The sequence below is a fragment of the Papaver somniferum genome, chromosome 11, assembly GCF_003573695.1.
Source record: "Papaver somniferum cultivar HN1 chromosome 11, ASM357369v1, whole genome shotgun sequence".
NCBI classification, from domain to species: Eukaryota; Viridiplantae; Streptophyta; class Magnoliopsida; order Ranunculales; family Papaveraceae; genus Papaver; species Papaver somniferum.
This window is the reverse complement of record NC_039368.1, coordinates 128,119,502-128,138,699: the sequence shown is the minus strand read 5'-3', so window position 1 is coordinate 128,138,699 and position 19,198 is coordinate 128,119,502. Positions and strand designations below refer to the sequence as shown.

At 35.9% G+C, this 19,198-nt stretch overlaps 1 protein-coding gene and 2 long non-coding RNA genes across 3 annotated transcripts; 1 reads left to right on the top strand and 2 right to left on the bottom strand.

The window, feature by feature from the left end:
- Positions 1 to 9,608: 9,608 nt before the first annotated feature.
- On the bottom strand, positions 9,609 to 11,047 carry LOC113322713 (bifunctional protein STORR-like). Its single transcript, XM_026570855.1, has 2 exons — positions 10,183 to 11,047; positions 9,609 to 10,106 (listed from the first exon to the last, which is right to left on the bottom strand). Exons 1-2 carry the CDS (start codon positions 10,907 to 10,909, stop codon positions 10,060 to 10,062), a joined length of 774 nt encoding a protein of 257 aa, XP_026426640.1. The 5' UTR covers positions 10,910 to 11,047; the 3' UTR covers positions 9,609 to 10,059.
- A 699-nt stretch (positions 11,048 to 11,746) lies between these two features.
- LOC113323648 lies at positions 11,747 to 13,980 on the bottom strand. Its single transcript, XR_003347748.1, has 2 exons — positions 12,168 to 13,980; positions 11,747 to 12,007 (listed from the first exon to the last, which is right to left on the bottom strand). It is a non-coding gene; the product is annotated as an uncharacterized LOC113323648 (long non-coding RNA).
- Positions 13,981 to 14,412: 432 nt separating this feature from the next.
- Positions 14,413 to 15,897, top strand: LOC113321839. The gene is made up of 3 exons (XR_003346887.1): positions 14,413 to 14,559; positions 14,648 to 14,699; positions 15,650 to 15,897. It is a non-coding gene; the product is annotated as an uncharacterized LOC113321839 (long non-coding RNA).
- Positions 15,898 to 19,198: the final 3,301 nt, after the last annotated feature.

Genomic DNA, 19,198 nt, shown 5'->3' with positions numbered 1-19,198 from the left:
TAAATTAATCATCTTGGTTGGTTATTTAGTTATTTGCTCTGAAAGTCTTCTTTTGTTGCGCCAAACTTTTGACAATTAAATTGATTACTTTCGTGATTAGTTTGGTTGTTTGTATTCCAATTATATTAATTATGGGTTCTCTTGTAATTAGTCTAGTTGAGTTTCCATATATTCCACAAATTCTTGTGTTGAGTATATGAACGACTATACTAACCATGTTCTATTGGTTGATGTAGTCGTATATTCCGTAAGGTTTTCCTTATGTTGAGTATGTGAACGATTAAGCATCTCCATATGATTACCTAAGTCGTAGCTCCGTAAATTTACTTATGTTGAGCACTATCAATTAAATTGATCACTTTTGTGGTTTGATTTGGTTGCGTATTCCAATTAAATTAATCATGGGTTTACCTGTGATTAATTTGATTGAGTCTTGGATATAGAAAATCATTCCTATGGTTTTTGGTGTCCAATTAAAAATCCTTCTTTTCCTTCGAAATTAAGGTCGCTCTTTTTGTTCTCTCGGGAATGACATCAAATGGGGGAGAGTTCTTTTGAACTTGTGCTTAATAGTAATATCTTGCGGGGTGTGCGGCTGTGGAATTTTATAGGGGTTATCTTGTATCTTAAAACTCCTTGATGAATGCGTTTAGCTTCGGCTTTATGATTGCATCTAAATTAAGTTGGTATGTATTTTTTATTTTAGTCTATGAAACGTCCCTTCTCGTAAATTTCATTAGGATCCCGTTCTTATAGCTTTGCCAATTTTATTGACAAAAAGGGGGAGAATTAATGTAGTTCTACTACATATACATATGGTTTTCGGATCATTGTGTAAGGGGGAGTGGTTTCTATGTGAGATAGAGTATTGACTAAGGGGTAGTGATACATATCACCGTAGTATTATTGTTAAATTCGTGATGCAATTGGACTTTGATGTTACATAATAATACTATGTCACTAATAATGATGATCGAGAATATCAATTTCTCTTATTGTTATAGCTACGGATCTTCAACAACGGTGATGCTAAACTTACAACCTTTGGGATCATTGGAGTACTTGGATGGATGAAGATTTCAGGGAACGTTGAAGATTAGACTATGGAATAGGAGCCACTAAAGTTTAGCTTTTTTGTATTCCATATGTATTAATAGTTTTGTCACTAAAATTGACAAAGGGGGAGATTGTTAGAGCATAGCTCGGTGTACCTCGTATGCGTTGCTATCTCAAGTATGTTTGTCAATGTTAGTAATCAAAACTATGAGTCTTGATTTCTAGCCTACATAGCTAATTATCGGACTAGGATAGAAAAGTGTAGTTGAGCTCAAGGACTTCATAGGAATTCATCATAAAACGACGAAGATCTACTCAAGGAACCGTGGAACTTCATAAACAAAAAGTTATGTGGAGACTTGAACTTATCTATCACTAAAAAGGATATCTCTTCTATCTCCTACTTCTTATGAGACAAAAGTCGTATGCTCTATAGACTGGATCATACACATTTGATATTTCGAGCCAAGTATATCTCGCTTATATATATTTCGAAATCATGTGTTGGTAAAGCGTTTCGCTTTGATCGGGTTTATCTTCACTTAATAACGAAAGTCAGATTGTTAAAATCACTTTGAAAATCGCTATGACGATAAATAGTATAACAACTATATAACGTCCTCTAAGAATGTTTCAATGGTTGGAATGAGAGTTTAGGTCTATATAATCAATGATGGATTAAGCATTGTGGGTAAAACATATGTGTATAAGTCCTATTCCTTAATACGAAGTTTGCCAACTTTGTTGATTGAGAGAAACCGGAGGAATTGGCTTTGCCAAGTCCGCGAACTGACGGAAGTTCTCTTGCCGAGAATTTCTGCTGGGATTTTCCAAAAACTCGTCCGCGAACTCAGTCCGCGAACCTAGTCCAGGAACTGGCGGAAGTCTCCTTGCCGAGATTTTCTGTTGAGTTTGGAAAACTCTGCCGGCTGCCTTAAGTTCGCGAAATTTTTTGCGAACTTGAGTGGGTTATGATCTAAAGATGTGCTATGAACATGAAACTTAAATTACTACGGAATGCAGTATGCAAACCTTGGCTATAAAGTTCATGAGTCGATTCAATCGAATCGAATCATCTTTGTTTCAACTGTGTCTTGTGTAGTTACATAAGATCTCATAGCAATTGAACAACTCTCTAACTAGTTCATTTGAGTCAATTGAACTAGTTATGGTGAAGAAGAACAAGGTTAATATGAAATTCTCATATGGTTAAACTTTTGGGTTACTATGTTGAACCAACATACACGTACACGTTTGGGCACGGTTTTCACAAACCCAGTAAACGTATATCTCAAGTGTGTAGGACAAGCTAAGTTTTCGATCTAACGGTTGAGAAATATTAACTTGAATCTAAATCAGGTTTTCATCTAACGGTGGATATGGATTGCTTTGTAACTAAGGCAAAACCCTGATTTGAAGACTATATATAAGAGACATCTAGCATTGGGAAAAATTAATCCCCACACGTCTGTGTAATATTAGTGCGCTCGTTAGAGTCGATTCTCCTCTAACCTCTGGTTTTCTTCTCTAAAACCAGGTTAACGACTTAAAGACTTTATTGGGATTTTGAAGCCATACCGATACTACTTTTATCGTAGATGTGTGATCTGATCTTGCATCTTCTATCATACGAGTACAATCTATTGATTGGCTTGAGATCGTGAGAGTTATCCGATAGGCAATATAAATAAGCCACAAACATCTTCGTCTCACTGTTTGTGATTCCTTGACAAACCGCCTGTGTAGTCAGGAAGGATTGTTGAGAGGTGATTGATTAATCTAGGCTGTTCTTAGGGAATATAAGACCGGATTATCAATTGGTTCCTGTTCACCTTGGTTTCATATCTTAAGACGGAACAAAAACTTAGGGTTTTTCTGTGGGAGACAGATTTATCCTTTGATAGACTTTTCTGTGTGAGACAGATTTGTTTATTATCAAGTCTGCGATTTTGGGTTGCAGCAACTCTTAGTTGTGGGTGAGATCAGCTAAGGGAATCAAGTGCGTAGTATCCTGCTGGGATCAGAGGCGTAGGAGTACAACTGTACCTTAGCGGATCTGTCAACACAAGTTTAGTTATGGACGATAAGAAAATAACTTAACTTAAAAGATGCAAGCAACAAGTACACCTGTTTCTAACACAACTTACTCTACAGGATTTTATATGAGTTAGTTCTCTAACCTTGTGATTAATTAGCACAAGTACGAGCCACAGTCTCATTTCGAGGTTTATGTCTTTGGTTAAATTTGTTTTCCTCTTAGTCTTAGAGAGAGAACCTGTTTGACAAGAGAAATTATCATAAAATTTATTGTCATCATAAGAGACATAATTAGAGTTCTTACCAGAAGTGTCTTGACATGAGGAAGAATATAATCTGTTGACAAGATCTTTGTATCTTATCAATTCTCCTTTCTTCTGGACTGATTTTCTCAACAGGAATAATGTTGCGTCGAACTTCCTTAGGACGATGTTTATTAAGACGTTTATTCTGCCCTTGAATATTGGAGGAACTCACTATACTGACTTTCCTGGTTGCATACACATGATAGGTATGAAAACCAATTGGCTCAATCATACGGATGTCATTCACACCTTTGAGAATCAAATCTAGGGTGTGTTGAAGTTGAACTAAGGAGTCTTTATTCAACTTAGAGTTTCTCTTTTGTCTAACAGAACACTTGGTCTCACAGAAAAGACATACCTTTTGATCATAGGAATGATTTGAGGATGTAGTCTTAATGTCATCGTCATAGAAGTTATCTCTTTTACATAATGTCCCAAATTCATGATTGGAGGAAACATTAGGAACATCTGTATTGACTTCTGAATACAAAGCATCAGAAGTTCTTGGTACATTAGATTGCTTTGAACATCCTTGAATGAAGAGTTTATTCAAGCGAAGTTCAATATCCAAGGCATCCTTTTCGAGGCTGGCCTCAAGAGTCAAGCATGAAGACTGATCTCCAGGGTTGCCATGGACATTGCAATCTTTAACAATACCAAGAAGAACATTGACATGGTGTTTCATTCTAACATCTTGAATTATAACAAGATTTAGAATCAATTTACTCTCTTCAGCTGTATCCCATTCGTTAGAAGAGAAGGTCTCTTTCGAAGGGTAATCATGAACACTCATGCCATTGTTTGTCTGTCTCGTCGAACTACAAGGTTTCTCTATATTCGAGATTGAACTATTATCTTTAATAGATTTAGACGAGAGATAATCTTTATTACTGGTGACGCATTTATCAGAGATAGTACTCTTGTCCATAGAGTCAGATCGCTACAAACACAGACTGATGAGGTCTTAACGTGTTTTCCTGCTCTGATACCAATTGAAAAAGCGGGGGTCTAACAACACCACCCAATATTTCGCTTAGCAATCTGTATGGACTAACTCCAATATACTTTTTATGAGAATAAACTAGACACTTAGACTCAATCAATAAAAAGACATATCAAAGAGTTTATATCTCAATCTCTCGATTCGATCTTTACTCAAGCAAATAGAAATCTGCGAGTCTTTATCAAAGAGAGATAACTTGGACGGTACCAAAGACCAATGTCCAAGGATCAATCAATATGAATCAACAACCAAAGGTTGGATTTCCAATTGATGATCACGAACGCACAACCTGTATTATATCAATTATATAAAATATAATGCGGAAAAGAAATAACACAAACACCAGAAGTTTTGTTAACGAGGAAACCGCAAATGCAGAAAAAACCTGGGACCTAGTCCAGATTGAATACACACTGTATTAAGCCGCTACAGACACTAGCCTACTCCAAGCTAACTTCGGACTGGACTATAGTTGAACCCCAATCAGTCTCCCACCGATCTAAGGTACAATTGTACTCATATGCCTCTGATCCCAGAAGGATACTGCGCACTTGATTCCCTTAGATGATCTCACCCACAACCAATAGTTGTTGCAACCCAAAATCACAGACTTGATATAAACAAATCTGTCTCACATAGAAAAGTCTATCAAAGGATAAATCTGTCTCCCGCAGATAAACCCTAGGTTTTGTTCCGTCTTAAGATATAAAATCAAGGTGAACAGGAACCAGTTGATAATCCGGTCTTATATTCAAGAAGAACAACCTAGATTAATCAATCACCTTTCTACAATCCTTCCTGACTACACATGTGGTTTGTCGAGGAATCATAAGCAGTGAGACGAAGATGTTTGTGACTTATTTATCTTTCCTATCGGAGAACTCTCACGATCTCAAGCCAATCAATCGATTGTACTCGTATGATAGAAGATGCTAGATCAGATCACACAACTACGATAAAAGTAGTATCGGTCTGGCTTCACAATCCCAATGAAGTCTTTAAGGTGTTAACCTGGTTTTAGAGAAGAAAACCAAAAGTTAAAGGAGAATCGACTCTAGCGAGCGCACTAGTATCACACAGACGTGTGGGGATTAGTTTTGCACAATGCTAGATGTCTCCTTTATATAGCCTTCAAATCAGGGTTTTTCCTTAGTTACAAAGAAATCCATATTCATCCTTGTCACACACAGTTGGGTAGACGTTTACTGGGTTTCTGAAAACCATGCCCAAACGTGTACGCGTATGTTGGTTCAACATAGTAACCCAAAAGGTTAAGCATATGAGCATTTCATATTAACCTTGTTCTTCTTCACCATAACTAGTTAAATTGACTCAAATGAACTAGTTAAAGAGTTGTTCAATTGCTATGAGATCTTATGTAACTACACAAGACACAATTGAAACAAAGATGATTCGATTCGATTGAATCGGCTCATGAATATTATAGCCACCGTTTGCATAAAGCATTCGTTAGTAATTTAAGTTTCATATTCAGAGCACATCTTTATATCATAACCTCTTAAGCTCACAAACAAGTTCTCGGACTTAAGTAAACCGGTTGAGTTTTCCAAACTTAGCAGAAATTCTTGGAAAGAGAACTTCCGCCAGTTCGCGGACTGAGTTCGCGGACTAAGCACACAAACGAGTTTCGGAAAATCCAGCAGAAATTCTCGGTTGAGAACTTCCGACAGTTCGCGAACTGAGTCTGCGGACTGGGTTCGCGGACTTGGTAAGCCAATTCCACAATCATTTGGATTTCTCTTGATCAACAAAGTTCGAAAACTTCAGTTCAAGGAATACATGGTTATGTAATATAAACTCTCATTCCAATCATTGAGACATTCTCAGAGGACGCTATGTAGCTGTTATTCACAGACCGTTTCACGTCAGAGCAATTCTCAAAGTAATTGAAACTTTTCATGACTTTATTCACTAGGTAAAGATAACCTTGATCTAAGCGAAACGCTTTACCAACACATGATTTCGAGATATAGATAGGCGAGATATACTCGGCTCGAATCATCAAATGTGTATGATCTAGTCTATATAGCTTATGAATTTTGTCTCATAAGAAGTAGGAGATAGAAAAGATAGACTTTTGAGTGATATATAAGTTCAAGTCTCCACATACCTTTTTGTTGATGATGTTCCACGGTTCCTTGTATAGATCTTCGTCGTTGTATGATGAATCTCTATGAAGTCCTTTATATCAACTACACTTTTCTATCCTAGTCCGAGACTTAGCTATGTAGGCTAGAAATCAAGACTCATAGTTTTGATCACTAACATTGACAAACATGCTTGAGATAACAACGCATGCGAGTTCGACCGAGCTATGCTATAACAGTATTGTAGTTTAGGCATTAAAGATTTCAGTTTGGCTGAAGATTGAGAATGGATTAGAGATTGTTGGGTTGGGTTATAAGTCGAAGTGGTGCTGTTGATATAAGTGGCTGGTGGAGGTATAAAAACTAGGTGCTGGTGTTTTTAAGATCCGAGGGAGATACAAGTAATGGTTTTGTACAATAAATGGAACTGAAGTTGGTTTAATATGTGCACGATCATGGAGTTGTTGTTGAGGGTAATTGCAGGTTGTAGACCTAGTGTTGTTGTTGTTAGGTAGATTACTATTATAGCTAGCTGATTGTAGAATGAGTGCTGCTTAAAGCTGCAATTACAGGTAATCAAAGTTGTTGCTTGTAAATGAAATTCATTGTTTTCATATATTTGAATTGAAGTTTCTTTGTTAATCTAGTTGAGAATGTAAGAATTATAACTTAAGTGAAAATGAAATAAAATTGTTGCATGTTAGTCTTCCCAGTCAGCCTAGCTGACTCACCTGAATCAGTCTTAGTGAGTGAGTTAACCCAATCTTGACTCATTTGACAAGAATAGTTAGACTTTGACTTCTTTGACTTTGACTTTGACTGACCAGACCCTGGACTCCGACCTTGACTTTAGACGTGGACTGTCAGTTGACTTGTGGAGTGTTACCGACCGTTAGTTAATTGTAACGGACCGGGACTTAGATTAATGTGCCAGAGTAGATGACTTGGGATTAGGACTACTTTAATTAGATGTTTTGGACCATTTATGGTCTGAATTAGCCGATGGCTTCTTCTACAAAGTTGTATATATTCTTAAGATTTAGCTAATGGACTATAGAACCAACTTAATTGAATTAGTAACTCTAGATATGCTAAAGATAGAGAATGAAGAGGTTTAACGTCATAAATGGGCTTAGATTAATTAGATAGACTTGTATGGAACCATCCTTCTGGTCTTTACTTCTTGTCTTTAGAAACTCCCCACCTTAAAGAAAAATACTATTATCTCGACTAAATGCAAGTACTGCTCATATTTACAAACGCGCGAAAAAGAAACTCATTTCAAATGAGTTCGAAACAAAAATCTATATAATTTTCTATAACTAAAATCTATAATTTGTAGTTCTAGGTTCAACTATACTAATTTAAATTCTAACAGTTGACTAGGTCTATATTTTTCACATTAACTTTCTACTTTAATATATTAATAGTTCTAATTACGAGAAAAAGTATTCTTTTAGTTTCTAAGTAAAAATTTGGGATCTATTAGTTCACTAATAGAAGCAAGTTCTCCTTTTATGAATAGTAATCCCCACATGTAGTTGCCCTGTCTAGGTTCATGACGCCTGACAATGCTTTCCTACGGCCAAAGATAACACAAACTCACCAGAATTACAAACCTCACTATTTCCCTGTGCTGGATTATTTAAGTATCACTCAATTAAACACTAATCAATTTCTAAACTTCTATTGAAATTACTAAACTATAATGTAACTGGTTTCAACCTACAATTTTTACTTTATAAATTATAAAATAACAAATCTACAAAAACCAAAGAACAAACAATCAACATGTTATACAAAACAATCAAACAATTCAATTCATCTTTTAATTATTGATTGTTTTTAGTGAATTAAGATTTATCTCACAAACCCAACCCAACTCTAAACTATTCTAGTTCACTATCTTGCACTGATATAATGGTGAGCTCTGATACCAACATTGTAGCGCCCCCAAAGCTAGCAACTGACTTATCCTATATATTATTTATAAAATGAGGCACTAAGGTTATAAAACATCTATCTAAAACAAAAATAAAGAAGTTCTAAACAAAGATTAACCCAAATCTAAAACCCTCTCTGAAATATATACAAGAACTCCTCTCAGATGATACATAAATAATAATGAGTTGGTTTACAAATAGAATATAAACACAATATAAACATAGTAGAAGCTAACCAACTAACGGAACCAACTCCTCGACGCTTCCATCGCCACGTGCACATCTTGATTGGTCTCTGAAACTAAAAGTGGGAATGGGTGAGCACATCATCCCGCTAGAATAATTTACAGACAATGCATATTTTACTGAAAACCGATAAAACACGGAAAACAGATAAAACATATTAAGATAATAAGTTGTACGGAAAATATAAAGTTCTACCAACCAATCCGGCACACATTCACAACATAAATAATAGTTGAGCGACGTATTCCATTCGTGTGGTAAGGCGTGACTCTTGCGGATTCATTAATGATTATTAAAGCACCCTGAGGTTTGCGGCCCCGTAGTCGATAAGATTGGTACCTTACCATTACCTCAATGTACGTGCACTCTACATAACAAGTATCTAAAGATATCTAATGTTGTTAACGATATAGAACCTATTCATGGAGAGTCATTTACATCGTTTAGGTTCAACAATCAGACATAAGATTCTCAACATCATTCTCCCCAAACACCGAAATATAACGTAATAGCTTTTTCAAAGTAATTTAAAAGAACAGTAAACATTCATGCATACAAAATAGTTCTCTCTATGAAAAGTATTCCACATACTTCTTTTACGCCTCATATGGTAATATTGGACACCTCAGTAACCACTTAAGGAAATCACTGGTGTTATCACCCAATGACTTTACCACTGTACTACAGTGACACCGACAACTAGTTGGATCTTCAGTACCATTGAATTCAGGAAGCTTTAACTTTGCAGCAGAAGAATTCTTAGAGTTGTGTGTGGAGTTTTTACTTACATTACGGTTAACACTATTTGATTCATCATCACCTTCCTTGCTTCTTTATCAATGTGTTTATCTAAACGAGAATTAAAGGCTTCAAAAAATTCTTTTATGCTCTTGATCATATCTTCTTGCTGTTTTTTTCCGAAAGGGAAAGTTATATTAAAAAGAAAAAATTGAACCAAGGTTTAAAACCAAGGACAATACAGTGGTAATTACATACACATTAAAGTTTTCCAACTACTCCAAATTAAGCTAGGATCGACAAACTTGAAGGTATCCTTATCACAAGACCATAAGACTATCAATTGCTTAATCAAGTCAATAACTTCTTGTACACACTTATGCCTACCTCCAAAAACTCTTCCATTCTATTCCTTCCACAAGGCCCAGCAAATCGCATAATGAAGTATTTGCCACACTTCTCTTCCTTTACCACGCAACACATTGGAAGACCAAGCTTCAAATAAATGAAGTAAGGTGCTTGGCATAGGACTCCAATTTCTTCGTGCTTGCCACACTTCTTGCTGTGTTGTTAATGGGAAGAAGAAGAAGATGGAACAACAGGGTTTCGATCCTTCTTTCTACCTATTTTGTTAATGCAAGCTTGAACTTTTCCTGGCTGCTTGTGGTACCTATTTTATTCAATTATTAGAATATGAATGATTTTATATCTACAAAACCGACATATCATTATTTACATTTACTCACCTGTGGTCACCGCATTTGATTGGAATCCGCCGACGATCCTCCCTACTACGTTAAAAGTCAAGTATGCTAACCAATCATCCATTCTCACAAGAGTAGTTGCAGAAGCAGTGTCACCTCCCTGTTTGTTGTTGCTGCATGACTCATGAAGCTTTTTAAAGGCGTTATCAACTTCAGAAACTCGCATATATTTCGACTTTTCTAATTGCTGATGAGAAAGGAGTCTATGTGTAGATATCTTTCGCAACTCTCTCCAATATTTTCCATAAGGTGCAAAAACATAAGATTCAGTGTCATACATCATAATTTTAGTCGCTAAAGAGACAGGACGATTCGAGAACAACTTGTCGGTCATACCTGTAAAACACTCTTTTACCATATCCCAGCTACTAACAACTAGAGTTCTGTGACTACCGAGTCGTACACTAAAAATAGGTCCATATTTGTCGGCCATATTACCAAGAGTTACATGAGTTAATTGATGTTCTCCCATGAAAAGAAGAAGATGTCCGATCACTGGCCATGAACCCGATGCTTCTGGTAATAAAGGAGTCGTGGTAATTGCACTACTTGACGATGAGGTTACATTGTGCTTCAAGTCCCTCTTCTTCTGTACATAGTAGATGATAATAGTTGAAAATGTCACTAGAAAAGCTAGTAGAAGAGTGAAAATCGAAGTTGCTTGATCATAAAAAATGTGGAAAGATTTCTTCATCATCAAACACGACATGATATGCACTGGAAAATACTGGATGTCTGAATTGCAGATTAGTGTTTAATCCCAGGGCATTTATATACTCCCTCCGTTCCTTTTTAATAGGCTAGTAATTAATATATTACTAATACGCTGTAGCAATCTTGCTGTTCCAATTTTCATGCTCTTTTGTTGCAATTTGATTGTACATGGCCGTAGTCAGTACATTTCATATATGCTTGTTTAAATTTGAGTAGTACTTAGCTTTTTTTAGCCGTATTCTTCATAAGCGGTGTTTGTTTTTTCTTTACATTTAGTGTCCTTTTGTAAATGGAGAGGGAAAGTCTCCGCCGTATGTGTGTTTGGCACCTATACTATTCCATCTCCAAGTTGCCCTTGGACATTTCAGGAGCTGGAGTGTTCCAAAGAACTTGGGTCATGCGAGAAACTATATAAAACTTGTGCAAAAATCTTGTTCGCGTCTATGTATACTTATTGTTCTTCCCGTTCTACGTACGCCTATTGTCACTACCATTGTCACTACGTCTATGTATACTTATTGTTCTTCCCGTTCTACGTACGCCTATAAAAGCCACATATAGCATGGTAACCTTAATCATCCCCACGAGGTTCTTGCATTACTCTCGTGGGCTGATATGCGACACTGCTCCCCCCCGACAATCAGACAGCTTTATAGAAAGCATCAGCATATTGCATCGATCCTTTATAAAAGATAGTATATATATATATATATACAAGTTCAATAATGCTGCTTTCGTCTAATCATTATCTTGTCTTCACCACTCCAGTTTACATGGTCGATCATTTTTTTTGAAATCAAAAATATGTGCAGCTAAAATGTGATACCAATTATTCCTCTGTAATTAAGGCTAATTCCAAATTCAATAGGTTAACGATACTATCACAAAAGATTCAATAAAGAACATTCAACATTGAATCAATCCACTGCTTCATGGCCGATAATTTAATGCATTACCGTCTCTAATTACTCATAGGATAAAATTTTTGAAAAAAGAGGTTTCAAAAGGATATCCAATATATGCAGGGTATTTCTATCCAACATGTAACCATGTACACTATCGTGATCCTCTTACTTGTTTCATGCTTCAGACCCTGATAAAAACAAACCACATATGTAGTCAGATACCGGTATAAAATCTGAATTCACAAAACTTTAAATCCTACCCATAAAGCATTTCTTTTTTATTTTGATCAACGAAATTTACAAAACTAAACCATGAGCATAGATGCAAAATTCATAAATTTTCTTTACCAAAAGAATTAACTGTGAAGATGTGTGGCTTTTCTTCTTTTCTGATCAACCCTTTGTTAGAAATGCAAATCTAGTTTTTTCTGGATTCTCGCTCACAGGGTGCTCGGGTGTCTTCCTTTCTTGACCGAAAAATATTTGGACATCTAGGAAGATGCATTAGTTCCTTACACGATTCTAGATTATAACCTGAAAGCCTATATAGATATATATATATAGCTAACCGTACAAAGAATCCAGGAATCAACTTGACGGAATATAGTGTTATGATGAACACAAAATTGATGAATCATAGGAAGATCGAGCCTGAGACCAAAAAAGCTTAAGAACAGTGAAGAATGGGTGCTTATGTCATCACGACCGAGCATAGCCACTTTATCCCCGTCCTGCACTCTCTATCCCAATACTGCACAGTCTGCAATTTTCTCCCAACTGCTCCAATCCGTGAGTTGACGTCACAAACAGGATATCAATAGCATTTTGTGACAACGCTGTCACAAACAGAACACCAATAGCATTTTGTGCCATTTCATCCCGTTCACGACTAACTGGCTGCTCTGCACTATAGTAGAATGCCTTTTCCGGTTCATGAAAGTGCGAGGCCTTCTTATGAGATTCACCCCTTCCCCATGGTAAGCAACAACAGATGAGCGATCGAATGGGAAAATTGTCACCTTGAGTTAATATATATGCCATTAGTGTTTTTTTTTGTTTTTGTTTAATACAACCCATCAGTGTTGTTATGTTCTCCTAAGCTGTCGAATGTGCTGGCACAAACCCTTCATCACCTTAGCCATTTTCACCATAAATGAATGGTGGAGATGTTTCCAAGTAGAAGTTTGCTGCCAAAAAAGATCCATTAACCATAACCTAGTGTATATACTTGGTAAACTTTAAAACTCTCATTGAAGAACTGCATTTGACTTTCACATCTATCATCCGTTTCTTCTTTAGAAATTAACCTTTTATTTTCCTCTTTATATTTGCGACCGGTAATTATGCGATCGAAAAGATGATGGGGGGAATTTTAAAGAGATACAGAGACTAAAAGCCGAAAGAAAGAAAAATAGAAAAAAAAAAAGAAACGTTTTCCCAAAGTTGTGTCAAAACAAAGAATCAGAACCAAAAGAGACTTCAAACTGTATTGTTTATCTTTATTTCTTTTCCCTTGTAACTCTGTGTAATGTATGCGCATCCAGTTATCAATTTTAACCCCCTTTTTCAAAAAAAAAAAGTTAACCAAGATGTTTGTCTCACTACTTCGAAAGAGCTGTTTCATGAAAGTTTCGAAGTCTCATCTTTTTCTTCTTCTTCTTCACCAAATTATTATCCAACTACCACCACTCGATCACAATAAAGATAAAGTGATTGAAACCATGGAAAGAAGTGAATTCTTACAACCACTACTCGATTTAAAGCCAACAATTGGAAGACTCTGTGAACAGAAGAAACACAGAGGAAGGGTTTGTCGCAACTGATGTATTTGATCGGAGGGATGTGTGCTCGGCGTAATTGTTAAAGCAACCAAAGAGTCATCATTAAAGCAACCGAAGAGTCGTGTCGGTAATTCCCAAAAAGGTGTGCCGAAACGTCGGGAAGACTATGAATCTTTTGATTTATTCTGTTAGCTAAAGACCGTTTACCAAAATACATACCTGTTTAGTTTAGCTGGGCACGCAATGCTATAACATAAAGACGTGTCTTTTCAAATTACAGCCTAATCCTATGCGTAACTGCACAAAAGATAACCAAACGACGCATCAGTTCCAATTAAATTTCCGGGAAACGTATGGGGTGATTGGGCTACCATGTCGGCAACAATATCGACCTATAAACTCCACGTGGCTGCCTAATTTTTCAGGAAACATGAGGATTCACTTGTGTAAAATGGCGTTTTTGTGTCTCACATCAGAGTCCCCCGTTATCGGTAGTTGGATCGTTGACCACACATAACGGTCACTGATATGGAAAAAAAAGAAAAAATTCCGAGAGCTTAGTAAGCCGTCTCTGATATGGAAAATTTATATACCATCTTGCCATCAAACAACTACCGATTCAACGACCCTTGACCAGCAATGTAGAACTGGTGCTTTTCTGGGCGAGAATGTTCGCGCCATTTTGCACGGTCAAGATATGTTTAATCTCGGGATTCGGAATAGCAACTTCGGAATTATCGGCCCATATATATATCTCTTCACATATCACTCTCTCTTCACTTATCTCCTTCGCCCTCTCTCTTCCCTTATCCCTGCAGAAACCCTCTTCTCTCTCAACACCACCGAACGAACTAGCAGAAACTCCACCATGAATTCATCGGATACCTAATAGAAATTCGATCTACCTTCTGCGTATTTGGATTTTGTGTAATTAGGGTTTAATTTACAAACAAAATTAGGTAAGTTAGGTTGCAGTTTAATTTTTTCAGTTTTATTTGTTTTTTATCATTGGGTTTTAATTTTTTTTCGTTTATTCTTTGATTTCAGGTTAATCTCTCAATTCAGAGTTTCTAGAGTTTGATTTTACAAACAAAATCAGGTGAGTTAGGGTTTCAGTTTAATTTTTATTTCTGTTTTATTTGTTTTTGTATCATTGGATTTTAATTTTTTTGCGTTTATTCTTTGGTTTCAGGTTAATCTCTCAATTCAGAGTTTCTAGGGTTTGATTTTACAAACAACAGGTACAGTTGATGTCAACAGTTGAGTAGGATATGATAATTATTTTGTTGGTTAGGTTTTGTTGCTGGTGATGAATGATGGTAGGATTTGTTTGGTAGAAAGGCTTGAGGAATTTTCTATGTGTGTTGATAACTTGATGGTAGTAAGTTATTTGTATGTCTTCCTTAAATTGATTGTTCTGTAACTTTGGATTTTGGCATGTGGAACTGTGTTGTTTCATTAGAAGGCTTGTATTATATGGTAGAAAATTCGTTGAGTGGAGTGATTGTATACCTAACTAAGACATTTTTTTAAGTTCTTTGGTGTTGATTTTCCTTATAAGCATCTACTCTACTGATTATGTGGGTTGAAGTGGTGAGTTTGGGGTTATCATTTCTCAAAATCTCTATTTAAAATTAAGTTCTAGCTCATTTGCAGATATACATAAGAGTCATAAAATGAGTTCACTGGAGGCGTTCATTGTGTTATGTACTGATTTTGGACTTCCATTTGATTAGTAGAGGATTGTAAATATTCAAATAATTAAACGATAGTTACATCATATGGTTCAGAGCAAAGTTTCCATTTGGCAGAAATGCTTCTCATGTTTTCTTGTTTCGGTTTATTTGTTTTGGTAGAATATTTGTAGTTTGATTGTAAATTTAATGGATGCATTATAGTTTAGTAATTTAGAGCAGCTTGCAATGATTGAAAGTTTTTCTAATCAGATGTTTATAGTTTCTATTCTTCGGTTTTAGTATTGATAGTGGTATTATCTCTATAGGTTTTGTGTTATGGTTGTTAATCTTTTTCAAAGTGATTTTCTTGTAGACAAATATGGCAAGACATCCTATTGGTGGTAGCAGCAGCCGATTCAGGTCTGGAAGTACTAGGTCTGCTAGTACTAGATCGCCTACTACTACTCCTAGCGCTAATGAAGTGAACTGGCCAAGGGGGTTGCTCAATTCACAAGGCTCTCCATTAACTGATGGTGCACACACAGCTGGACATCCAAGTGTAGGGAGTCAACGTGTGTCTTCGTCAGATGGTGACAATTCTCTAAGCCAAGGTACTGGGAATCAAGCAGAGGGACATGGATGGCACGATGCTTTTCATCAGGAAGATAATGATCCTGGCGATACGAATGAAGCTCCGTCAATTTTGACAACTGTTGGAGATGATGAGTATTGGAATGGAGAAACTCGGGTGAGATTCATTTTATTTCTTCTTCTATGTCTCTTATAGTAGATTACATATTCGTTATGTTAGCTCTTTTACTTTAGTATTAATTTTATTTTCTACAATTGGTTGTATTTCCAAAAGCACGAGAAATGGGGATACACGTGAATGAACTTTCCCAACACCTTATAATTCCACTGGTGGAAATCATGTAGCTCCCCCTGCGCACATGTGAGTTGACAACAAACCTTGAACCTTTTTATAGTTATCATCACCCCATCTAATATTATTAGTTGTTAAGTTACATATGTGATGTGCCCTTCTAGAATACATACAACTAAGGTTAGATTTGTCAAATTTACCTCAGACATGATCACCTAGATTAGGTTATGGTTATGGTTGTAGTTAAAATTGTGGTTGATCACATAGAATTTGTATGTGTGGAAATGATGCAGCAAATGAGTTTTTAGCACTGTTAATGATGAGGTTGTTGAATCTGCTGGTCGTGGTTCAGGGAAATTGAGATTGTTAGTGATGATTGAAATGATTGCAGCTATCAGTGGATTGGAAAGTAAGCTGAGTTTATGATTGTGTATAACAATGAGTTTTGCTTGGATTATATAAGCTGTTCAAGTGATGTGAATCATAGTTGTGGTCTTAATTAGTCTGGTAGAATGGAAATAATTATGGTTTGATCCCTGCAATTGATGAGCCAACGGTTGTCTACATGACCTATATCTAGGTTTAATCTGTCAAATTACCTCTCACATATGTGCTTCCAGCTACTCCAGGTATCCATTGCTAGAATGTCTGTCAAATTACCTTACATTGTTGTCTACATGACCTATATCTAGTAACTTATTTTGTTCTACCGTGTATTATGTACTGAATAAAGTCATTGTGTTGTTGTTGATTTGCTTTGCAGGAAGTCGCATGTGAACCAAGGACACAACACATGGAGGATCTGCTTGATATCATTTGTGAAGTATTGGCTAATTCATTGTCATCGGAGGAGCTTAATTATAATTTTGGTTTTTTTATCAGTTCTCTATTGGTTTAGCATGTTGTTGTTAGAATTTACTAGCTAGCTTATGTATTCTCTGAACTCAGTATTTTATCCACTTTTTGTGTAATTTTGAACCCAAAGGATAAATTGAATATGAATGTTAAAATTCTCGGTTTGATTACAAATTTCAGTTAAATTTTGAAGGTGGATTTGAATTTCAGTGGGGATTTACTTGACTTGACTTTGTAATTGATTTCAATTTGACTTGACTTGAGTTTGACTTGACTTCTGTTTGACTTGACTTCAATTTGACTTCAATGGCAGTCAGATTAATTCAACCATTCAGGCATTTAAGCAAATCGTAATCTATTTTTTTATATTGTAATTCAAATCTACGACCGATTTCACGAGTCAGTGTCCAGTTACGTTTAGAAACGGTCTCAGTTCAGAGACCCACGGCTTAGGGTCGTCTAATTAAAAGAAGCTTTATCAGCGACCCCTTCAGAGGCCGTTAGAAAGGGTCGTTTAACTCGGATATATGACCTGTCCTGACGGTCGCGGAACTTCTGTTTTCCACTAGTGATTGTTGTGGTTCTGCCATGTCAGCAAAATCATTCCCCTTTATTTTAAGAAGAATTGATAAGGGTTGATATGGGACACTGCTCCAACACATGATCGAACACCATTAGAAAGAAAATGGACCCACCATTACAAGATGTGTCATTCGGAAAATCTATCTGTAACTGTTTCGACGTTCTTACCAGCAACAACAACGACAACAACAAATGCGGTCAGCAAGACAATCAATATTACGAGTAGTGAATCGCAAGTGGTACTTCATGAGTTACATGATTTTATAGCTCAGATGAGGAGTGAAATAGATAAGGTCAAGGGTGATAAAGGTAGCTTGGAGAAAGTCATTCAAAATTTTGTTTCTGGTCATGATGCTTCAATAAAGAAAATCAATGATGTTGAAGTGATAAACTTTTGGATAAGTAGCTGGTGCAGGATGGGATTGTACAAGATTGATTTTGTTGGGAAAAGCCAATTTGGGTAACAGTTGATCCAAATATCAATCCGAACAAGAATTGTTTTTTCATGAATGATACGAAATGTGGTGAAGGCATAGAAGTTTGGGCGAGCTTTCTTGAGGATAATATGGCTAAGTTCGAGCTTCACCTAAGTGAAATCCTTGAATTGACTTGATATTGCATTATCTACATGTGTTCCGTAATCATGATTTTCTCCATTTCCTTTTCCGTACTACACCAAAACCAGGATTTTGTAACAGTGCAACTTGTCACAGTTTATTTTTCAGTCACAGATACACCTGTGATAAGTCCTGCAACAGTTATAACTGTTATTAAATTTTGTATTCGAGATAATAATTTGGAATATTAAATTCTTTTATTAGTCACAATAATATTTGTTGACAATTTTACAGACAATCATAATTATAATTCAAAGTGATGATTCCACCCAAATATTTCACCACATCTAAAACAACCCCAAAATTATAACACTTTGAATTTTGCTTATCACTAATTTTTCCACATTTGTACAAACTAACAATTATATTTCATTTCTCTAAATCAAAATATAATTTTCTTTTTCTTTTGAAGTTTCTTAATATTAGAAACATGATCAAGACCAAGTCAACAAGTCATGACTTTATAGAAATTTGACTTTGACATATCTGCTTCTTCCGAAGACGGTGAAAATTACCAGACTACCCTTATCGGAATAAGTGCAATAAAAATTCCGAAAATTGTGAAAATGACCAGACTACCCTTATCGTAAATAAGTAAAGTAAATATTACAGACTATGAAAATGACCATTTTACCCTTAGCGGAAACATATGCAATAAATATTGTGGAGACTATCAAAATGACCAGACTACCCTTATCGGAAATAAGTAAAGTAAATATTACAGACTGTGAAAATGACCATATTACCCTTACTAGAAATTAATGCAATAAACATCATGGAGATTATAAAATGACCAAACTGACCTTATCAAAAATAAGTCAAGTAAATATTATAATCTTTGAAAAAGAGGTGTAAAGTCATAAATGGGCTTAGATTAATTAGATAGACTTGTATGGAACCATCCTTCTGGTCTTTACTTCTTGTCTTTAGAACTCCCCACCTGAAAGAAAAATACTATTATCTCGACTAAATGCAAGTATTGTTC